A 9,771-nucleotide genomic window follows, 5' to 3' on the forward strand; every position below is an offset into this window, starting at 1 on the left:
TATATATATATATATATTAAAATGTAAATTATATAATTATCCCTAATATTTGACAAATTACTAAAAATGTGTAACTTGCTTTAATTTTTTTATATTAAAGTTAACCTTGTATTATAATAATCATTTTCATTAATTAATAAAAAATAAGTACTTGAATAACATATAATATAACTGTAAAAACTTTATAATAACAAGGCATATATATTAAAATTAAAATTATATAATTATCACTAACACTTGACAATTTTTTAAAATATATAACTTGCCTTAAAAATAAAATAAAACAAAAATATTAGACTTTGTTATAATAATCATTTTTATCAATTAATTAAAAAAATAATTAAATACTTTATGATATCAATCATGGATACATGTGAATTATTTTAGTTAATCAATCAATCATTATTGTCACTATAATAGGTATTTCGTAACGACTAAAGTGATTAAACCTACAATACAAAAATTATTAGCGAATTATTACAGGTAATCAATAAAAGTCAATCCTAATATACATGTGATCAAAGACCAAAGTGCTTTAAGGAGCAACTATTTCTTTATAGTTGTCCACCGATAAATAAATCCAAATGTGTATTCCAATCGCCGACACCGCAGTTATACATGTGCCACTAGATAAATGGCTATAACGGAAAACTAGTGGACCCCACACTAAACAGTAAACACCTTCCTCAACGGACAATTATTTGGGCCCCACACTTCACACCAAATTCCGTATCCTTTTTATTTTCTGATTCCAATGCATGTGCTGCTTTTTCTTCTTTTCTTATTTCTTACTTTATTCTTCACCAATCTTCACATCGAAAACTTTGAACAATTTCTCTCTCTGTGTCGTTAATGGCTGAAGAATTTTCGAGAGCGGTTGATGACGGTCTAAGGCTATCCAAACGAATAAACTACGGAAAAGACAGGGCGGTGGCGCCGCCGAAGTTGCCGGCGCCGATGATGAAGTCGCCGGATTCCTTACTTCCAACGGCGCCGATGGTTTACGCGGTGATCGACGATCCAGGAATTGTGGATAATCCAGATATTCCGAGCTACCAACCGTACGTGTATGGAAGGTGTGATCCTCCGGCGTTGATTCCGATTGAAATGAAGGGAATTGAGATGGAAATTGATTGTTATATGGATACAGCGTTCATCACTATGAATGGTTCTTGGAGGGTTCATTGTATTATGGCAAGCCGCGCCTGTGATTGCCGTCTTGCTATTCCCATATCCAAACAGGTGATTCTTCTTTTTTTCCTTCCTCTTTGGTCAATGATTTTAGTTAATTGAGTATCTTGCCATGTAGGGTGTAGTTTAATTAAGTGCTTACTTAAAAAAGCTATTTTGGAATCGGCTAAAAAGAACTTTTTTTCATAAGACAAGCTTATTATAGTAAACTGACCGAGAAGAATAAGATATTTTTAAGTTTATTTTGATAAGCTATTCTGATCCTCTCCTATATCAGAGGTCCATTAGTCAATGAAAATTATGACACTAGGAGAAAAAAGTTTTAACGACCATAATTTAAAAAAAAAATTAATTAAAAAATTAGAAAGTATTCATCTTCTCCTCGTATCCTCATATTCTATTAAGCCAAAATAGCATCTTTTCATCTTCCTAACGCCCCTTATACAATAAACTTTGTGAAATAAATTAAAAATAACTTATTTTCTTAAACTTTTTTAACAAAGTTATTGAAGCTAAAAAGAGCTTAGAAAAAGGTGATAAGTTGTTTTCATTAGTTATTTAAAAAATTTCTATAAATCTTCTGAACCTCTTAGATTGTGAACGACTAAAAATGACTTTTTTGTGTGTGTTTTGTTTTACTATTTGAAAGGAATTAAGGAACTCATGGAGTATGTTTTTTTTACAACTACAAAAAAGATGATTTTGGATTCATCTAGAGTAGCAATGGGCTTCCACCTCAACCTCATTAATGTTTTAATATGTTGCAGATTTTGTGTTCTGATATCATTTGGCTAGCAGGGTTCAATTCTAGGTGTTGAGATTACTGCTCCAGACAAATCATATTCTACTCAACTTGTTCTTATGGATGACAACAATGAGAATCAAAGTGGCATCCAAGCTCAAAATGGTGGCTTTCTCAAGTCCAATATTCTAACTTTAACTATACCGAAGGTAATTAGGTAGCCTATGTTTAAAGGTTGTTGATTTCTATATCCTCTTACTGTGATGCTGCTTTTCCTCTTACTAACTGTGATTGTAAAACTTCTAACAGATTGACGGGGGTTCAATTTTATCAATTAAAATGCGTTGGTCTCAGAAAATTGTATACCTTGATGGTCAGTTCTCTTTGAATGTACCATTTACCTTCCCTGATTTTGTCAACCCGGCAGCGAAGACAGTATCAAAACGAGAAAAGATACAAATAAATGTGAATGCTATTGCTGGGAGTGAGCTTCTATGCAAGAAAATGAGCCACCCCCTAAAGGTTAACATTTGATTGGGTTTTTTTGTGGGAATATGGTTGAAATATACATGATATAAACAATTAACCATTTGATCCCGATTCTTCAGGAAGTGAGGCGTCATGCTGGGAGTATGGGTTTCTTATATGATTCTGAAGTTCTCTCATGGTCAAACTCTGATTTTTGCTTTTCATATGCTGTAAGATCCTTGGCCATTTTATTTTTTTCTTCATATTTTTAGCTGTTAAAAGAGTATCTTATCAAGAAAAAGGTTGTCTTATTGTTTACAATGTTGTCTGATTAGCACATTATATCTATTTAGGTTCCCTCAAGTCATATAAATGGTGTTGTTCTTTTGGAATCTGCATCTGCTCATGATTTTGATCAAAGAGAGATGTTCTACATTTCTCTTTCTCCTGGAGATATTCAGAGTAAGGTTTGTATAATATCTGTAAACTTCGTATATATATATTTTGAAGTTATCCTTTTATGCTCACTTCTGGTCCACCTCTATATTTAGGTATTCAAAAAGGACATAATATTCATTATTGACATCAGTGGAAGCATGCGGGGAAAGCTAATTGATGACACAAAGAATACATTATCGGAGGCTCTCTCTAAGCTTAATCCTCATGATTCATTTAGTATTATAGCCTTCAACGGAGAGAGTTATATATTTTCAAAATCAATGGAGTTGGCTTCCAAGGATGCTGTTGAAAGGGCAAATGAGTGGATTAAGACTAACTTTGTTGCTGCAGGTGCTACAAACATTTCGCATGCCTTAAACAAGGTACCTTCAAATATTCATTTTGTTTTTATACCTTTCATATTCATACTGTTTTTCATAAACATGAGATTATTGACCAGTAGTCATTTACTGAACCAAAATGTAATGTACTGAAATTACAAATCAATCTCTGCTCAACTTGATGCATGGAGAACCCATTCCTCAGAACCTGTTACATCTTTATGTATTCTCAGGCTAGCTTAGGTCATGTATTATTGATGATCATTGTAATTGTTTTATGTCCTCTATCACTGGGTAGAGTGTATTTTATATATTTGTTGCCTTTTCTTTTTCAGGCATTAGAAATGCTATCCAGCGCTAGAAGTTCAGTTCCAATAATTTTCTTAGTTACAGATGGAACTGTTGAAGATGAGAAACAAATTTGTACTTTGGTAAAGAATCATATGATCAATGGAGAGTCAATATGCCCGCGAATTTATACTTTTGGAATAGGTATGGTTTCTAGTATTTGAGCAACATATAGCCATTATTTTTTTAATAAATTCTGTAAAGATCTTGTTCTTAGTTCTTTTCTTTTCTTACTTGTGGGCTGCTATAAAAATTCTTCATTCTATCACTTATTTAAACCGTAATACCTCATTCAACCCCAGGTGCATTCTGCAATCATTACTTCTTGCGGATGCTTGCAATGATTGGTAGGGGACAATATGATGCAGCATTGGATGTAGGTGAGTTCTGAATTTAACATAATGCAATAACTAGCGTTGTGCTTTCTGCTTTTAAACACAAGAAGTTTATCTGATGATGGTATCCGAGTTTTTTATGCTTTCTGCATTTACAACTATTTTGACAGCTGTCTCTCTTTTTTTAATTGCCAGATTTGGTGAAGCCTCAAATGCTGTCGTTGTTCGACAAAGCTTCATCTCTCATTCTTGCAAATATAAAAGTGGACATAATTGATGAGCTTGATGAATTTGAGGTAAAATCGTCCAAATGGTTGGCTTGATTGAATTGACTCCCTGTCTTTCACTCATCCCATGATCATTACTAAATACATGCCGATATGTATTATGCCATTCAAAGTTTATCTTTCAAAATTTTGATTCTGTTCTTCTTAATCATTTTCCATAGCCCAAGCTCAAAATCTGATCTGCATGCTGCATGTCTATCTTAATATAGGCTGTGCATTAAGTGTATACTAATCATCATCCGTTTGTACTTACATCACCTATATATAGGCTGTGAATTTTGTATAAAGTAATCATCATCAATGCACTTTCACTCAATCAAGGAACTTGTCTCTCTCTCTCTCATGACATTATCTGTGATGTTTGCAATAGGTATACCCTTCTCATATTCCAGATCTTTCATCAGAGGGTCCACTAGTTTTATCTGGCCGATACAAGGGAAGTTTTCCTGAGAGTCTTAAAGTTAAAGGTGTCTTGGCTGATTTCAGTAATTTTACAATAGATATGAAGATACAAAAGGCTAAGGACATGCCACTACAAAGGGTAAAGTACTCTACCACTTAACGTACTAAGTTATAATTCAAGTTTTTGTGTTTTCAAAATTATATCTCCAATTTACTGACAAGAGGTTACAAATTTTGCTTATGGGTGGGTGCTGCAGAGCTATTTGGTACTGTGAGAACACCTCTTTGAACTTTGAAGAATCTGTTTTTTCATAAAGCTTAAGTTAATAGTTTTATGAAGTTTTAACATTATTGGGATCTAAAGAAATTAATGATTTTATTTTATTTTTCTGTGGGTAAAGGAAGAAACATGGCTTGGTGTGCCAATTATTCATAAACACTTCTTTGCTCAATCTTATTCTTGCAGATATGCTCATTGCATCTTTACTTAGATTGTTGCTTTATAAGTGAATGCGCACAATCTTTACCATTCTGTTCCATTTCCTCTATTATTAATTTTCCATTCTATCCTCTATTTCTTCTTAAACAGGTTTCTGCAAGAGATCAAATAGAGTATCTAACTGCTCAAGCATGGCTTTCAGAAAACAAACAATTAGAACAGAAGGTCTGTTGTTAATCTATGATATAACTTTACATGGAATATTCAGCTGTCTCTTTTTAGTAAACAATGTTTCTCAATGCCACAACTTATTTGGCAGGTTGCAAAACTGAGTCTGCAGACTGGCTTCCTTTCCGAGTATACACAAATGATAATACTTGAGGATGATCATCTAAAGAAAGTCAAGGAATCAGCTGAAACTAAAGTAAGTATGAATGAGAAATTTTGAGCATTTTCTCTAATAAACTTGATATTAAACAATGCTTCCATTTGAATTTGTGTCTAAATGCAACATGTCTTTTGAAATCAAGTTCCTGTCCTTGAAGCCTAGAGATATTTCCTTTCTGCATTTAGATGTATGGTGATATAACTTATACATTTCAAAACTATGTTGGTATGTCTGTTTTAATTGAAATCTCATAGTCCATTTTTTCCCTATTTATTTGCTTATGTTGTTATTTGCAAATAGGTGTCAAAAAATAACCATGGTCAGCACGAGGCAAACATCCAAGGCCAAAGAACAATTATACTCCCTCACTTAGGCATTGGCTTCGGAAACTTGACCGCAACTGCTGAAAATACTCCTCCAGGATATGAAACCAAATTGCCTGAAGTGGCTGCAATCTTTAAAGCTGCCTCAAATTGTTGCAGCACCTTGTGTGGTTTCTGCTGTTGCCCATGTTGCATCCAGTGCTGTTCTATGATGAACAACCAATGTGCAACTACACTCACTCAGCTTTTCATTGCTGTAGGATGCTTTGGCTGTCTCACATGTTGTTCAGAGATATGCTGTTCTGGAAATGATGGCTGAAATCACATTGTTTTTATTGCTCAAGAATTGATGTTTGTATAATTGGTATGTTGGAAATGTGTATGGGTTCCTTTTCTTGCTTGAATTGTGTTGTATAGCATTTCTCTGAGAATAATGCTGCGAGTTTAAACTTGCAATTGAATGTAATTAAATTAGACACTTCTAAAAAGAATAAGATTGAAGGTATATTATACCACGTGTTATCTGCAATTAAGGAAGCATTTTTCTCTTCAATATTTCGTTACTTCCCCTGCAATGGTTTTTTTCCTGCTTATTACATAAGAATATAATTATGGTCTGAAATCTGAATAGATGTTTGCTCTTTAAATTAAGAAAACAAGAGTAAGCATTCTTGACAACTTTCTATTAAAAAAGAAATGAAAAAATGACAAATTTTGATATATAAGTGCAAGCAAACTTTATTATGATAAAATTATGATGCGTGCAATGCTCATAAAAAATATGGAGTTAAAATAGAGCAAGTGTATATTGGAAAATCAATTCCAGTGGTGCTCAAAGTTTTAAATGTGTTTATTCCCAATGAAATGCTAGACTTTTATCAAAATCCTACAAATATTAATGTCTTTTATCTTACATGTAACAAGTAAAAGTGATTGGAGTTTGAAACTTTGATCCCTGCCTCCCTTCCATATGCGACCTTTGCTTCAATATCTTTTCAGAAAAAACCAGAGTCCTAATTAATCATATAAGTTTTAATTTTTCAATACTCATGTTACAGTTTTAGTTCGTATAAGGAAAATTCTTAGCCAAACTCTTACAAAATTCCTAGTGGTCTTGGAAAAATTACGGGATTGGGGTAGTCAAACTACAGTATCCCAACTTTGGGGTACCTTTTCAAATAATTACGGGATTGGGGTAGTTTTTTGAAAGTCGTGGATGGGGTCCACGACTTTGGCATAGTCGTGGATGACAGGCACGACTCCAGGGGAAAGTCGTGACCAGACCCACGATTTCCCTTTAATTTTCTCTCTCCTCACTGAAATCGTGGATGGGGTACACGACTTCCAGTGTCGTGGACCCCATACACGAGTTTGCATGGGTTATATGGTTTTACGTGCTTTTTTTTTGTTTTGTTTAAGTTATAAAATAAATATATTTTGAACATGGTAATTTTAGTTAAATGATTATTTTTGTATTTTAGTATGGTAATTTAACATGTTATAATTTTAGTTAAGTTAATGTATTTTTGTAATTTTTTAGTATGGTATTTTTTTATTTTTTTGGAATTGTCATAATTTGTAAGTTAAAATTAAAAAAATAAGAAAAATGGAATTGGAAATGGAAGAAAGTTTCATAAATTGTAATTTAAAATTCAAATACATTTGATTAGCGGGAAAAAAAATATCCTAATGACGTCTATGAGATGATGTTCCACATCCAGGTGCCTTTCTCCTTCGAGGTGGTTGAACTCTTAGTTGTTGTTGTTGTTGCGATTGATTTTGTCTTCCACCTCTAACCAGTTGTGGCTGCTCCTCGTCTTCGTCTTCACTATCGTCATCATCTTCATCGTCATCGTTTGTTTGGGAAGGCATTGTCGGCTGATAATATTGTTGAGAGTTGAATGCCGAGAATGGAGTATTTGAAGTAGTGCCAAACATTGATGGCATTCCTTGAAATTGTGAAGATGATGGTAATTGAGAGAAGGAGTAGTCACCCATTGCTCCGTAAGGTTCAAACCCAAACGGATGTTGTTGTTGTTGTTGAGGAGCAGGAGTCTGAGTGTATGCCTGCGGAAAAGTATCCGTCTGAGTTTGACTCTCATATTGTTGATATTCAGGTGCAAAAGGCATTTGGAAGTGTTGTGGAGGAGGAGCTTCAGAAGTAGTTGAGGAGAAGGCGGTTGGAATTAGTTGAGCAAATGCTTGCATCATCTCATTGCAGTTGTGATAGACGTCATTCAATGACTGCAACGGATTTGGAAACACATTTGTAGGAGCACATCTATCCCGAATCATTTTGATAAAATTGTACTGAATAAATGGAAAAATTGAATTTGTTAGAATATGTGAAAAGAAAATAAAATAGAATAAAATAAAATAAAATAATATGTTATTACCGATCCGGCTGAATATGCTCCATCTGGAGATATGTATTTCCTCGTCCTTTGTAAGTACCATTGCATATACTGCGAGTAATGGTACAAAGGCTGGTTATCGGGAAAACCGTTGACCACATAGTTTTCCCGGTTATTCCAAACCTGAATCCACTGGTCATGCTTTTGAGGCCAGTTGTAGTCATTTTTCCCACGTAGATCCATCTTGTGTTGTTTCTCCAGATTAATTGGATCTTCTGGGATGGGTTGTTGTAGACCAAACTGTCTCATCACCCTATCAGCAGCATGCCACTCAACAAGTGAAAAGCATATGAGTGGTACACGTGCTCTGACTACATCAGGTATGGGGCCCACATAGGTAATGTTCCTATATGGGGTCCACACAAACTAATATATAAAAAAAGTTAGTAATTAATGAATACAAGAATAGTTAGAAATAATAGTAAATATATTAAAATTTTGAATTTGAAGAAATTACCTGATCAATGCGCAAGCGATCCAACATTGACCGTATTATGTTCGTTGCATGACCAGGGATGTTGGTGGCGATTAGATGTTGCGCTCACCTAAAATGTAATGTTATTGGTAGTTATTATTATATGAATAATTTCAAACAAAAACTATTGTAATTTGAAGAATTTTATTAATAAAATAATGGAAAAAAATATACCTTTGAACTAAAGGGAAAGTTTGGGAGTCGTTGTTGTGTACTCTTGGAGCTAGCATTGGTATGCGGTCATATGCCCATGACTGTAGTAAATGTAAGCAGCCACCGATTTCAATTTGGTGACTTATAAGTGCCGCACGACATACTCCACGATATAGACACGCCAATACCGCTGAACCCCAACTATATTGGAATGTTTGAGACAAGTCCTCCAACAATGGGAGATACATCAGGTGGACTCGTGATCCTGATGTATCTGGCATGAGGAAGCCTCCAATCATGCGTAATATAAACGCTCTTGCATGTTGCTCAATAACAACATCATCAGCATGTGGAGGTAGAACCGCAAATGTTGAGTCGAGCCAACTCATTTGGATTCTTTGACCCATAATTTGTTTGTCAGTTGGGATTGCACCCAACAAGTTGAGACAAATCATTTCCCAATTTGCACTTGTAACGCCAGTAACAGGAGCTCCATTTATTGGCAAACCAAGTTGGTATGCAACATCCTCGAGAGTTACTGTGCACTCGCCAACTGGTAGATGGAAGGTGTGAGTCTCCGGCCTCCATCTCTCAACTAACGCCGTAATGAGGTGGTTGTTGATTTCGATAGTTCCGATATCTAGTATGTGCCCAAATGCCGTGTTACGAATAACTTCTAACACGGGTGCAGAAGGTAAGTTATGCCAAAAATTGTACCTTGCTCGAAAAGTCACTTCTCCACCATTCCAAATGTTGGTGGATACATGATCTTTTTGTAGGGTGAGAAGGGAGGGGTTAATAGGACCTGGACCAATATGTTCCATTTTTTGAGAAGAATATTCGGGAAAAAACAGAGGAGGGGAATTTAGGAATTTCGGATGCTTGGTGTGAGGTGTGAAAATGAGTGTGGGGTGGGGATCAATTTATAGGGTTGGAAGTCGTGGATGGGGTCCACGACTTCCTGAAACTCGTGGATAGGGTCCACGAGTTCGTACCTGCCCCATGGTACTTGTGCCCTAGCCTGCCT

At 35.0% G+C, this 9,771-nt stretch overlaps 2 protein-coding genes across 2 annotated transcripts in view; both read left to right on the forward strand.

The window, feature by feature from the left end:
• LOC109356333 (probable serine/threonine-protein kinase PBL8) overlaps window positions 1-6,225 on the forward strand; it is a 23,796-nt gene extending 17,571 nt beyond the window's left edge. The window contains exons 6-7 of the mRNA XM_019599660.1: window positions 1,696-1,705; window positions 6,220-6,225. The gene's annotated coding sequence lies outside the window, so the exon portion shown is untranslated. The remainder of the gene's footprint in view (window positions 1-1,695; window positions 1,706-6,219) is intronic.
• Window positions 760-6,252, forward strand: LOC109356327. Its single transcript, XM_019599653.1, has 13 exons — window positions 760-1,242; window positions 1,990-2,142; window positions 2,243-2,455; window positions 2,542-2,631; window positions 2,755-2,868; window positions 2,953-3,222; window positions 3,516-3,672; window positions 3,831-3,908; window positions 4,059-4,159; window positions 4,521-4,691; window positions 5,142-5,216; window positions 5,311-5,415; window positions 5,680-6,252. Exons 1-13 carry the CDS (start codon window positions 853-855, stop codon window positions 6,019-6,021), a joined length of 2,259 nt encoding a protein of 752 aa, XP_019455198.1. The 5' UTR covers window positions 760-852; the 3' UTR covers window positions 6,022-6,252.

This window comes from Lupinus angustifolius, chromosome LG01 (genome assembly GCF_001865875.1).
Source record: "Lupinus angustifolius cultivar Tanjil chromosome LG01, LupAngTanjil_v1.0, whole genome shotgun sequence".
Taxonomy (NCBI): domain Eukaryota; kingdom Viridiplantae; phylum Streptophyta; class Magnoliopsida; order Fabales; family Fabaceae; genus Lupinus; species Lupinus angustifolius.

What these genes read in the sequence shown, in the direction of transcription:
- LOC109356327 (XM_019599653.1), top strand. Translation starts at nt 853, where the DNA reads ATGGCTGAAGAATTTTCGAGAGCGGTTGATGACGGTCTAAGGCTATCC. An exon ending in ATGAGCTTGATGAATTTGAG is followed by an intron (nt 4,160 to 4,520) that starts GTAAAATCGTCC and finishes TGTTTGCAATAG; the next exon opens with GTATACCCTTCTCATATTCC. An exon ending in AGGAATCAGCTGAAACTAAA is followed by an intron (nt 5,416 to 5,679) that starts GTAAGTATGAAT and finishes ATTTGCAAATAG; the next exon opens with GTGTCAAAAAATAACCATGG.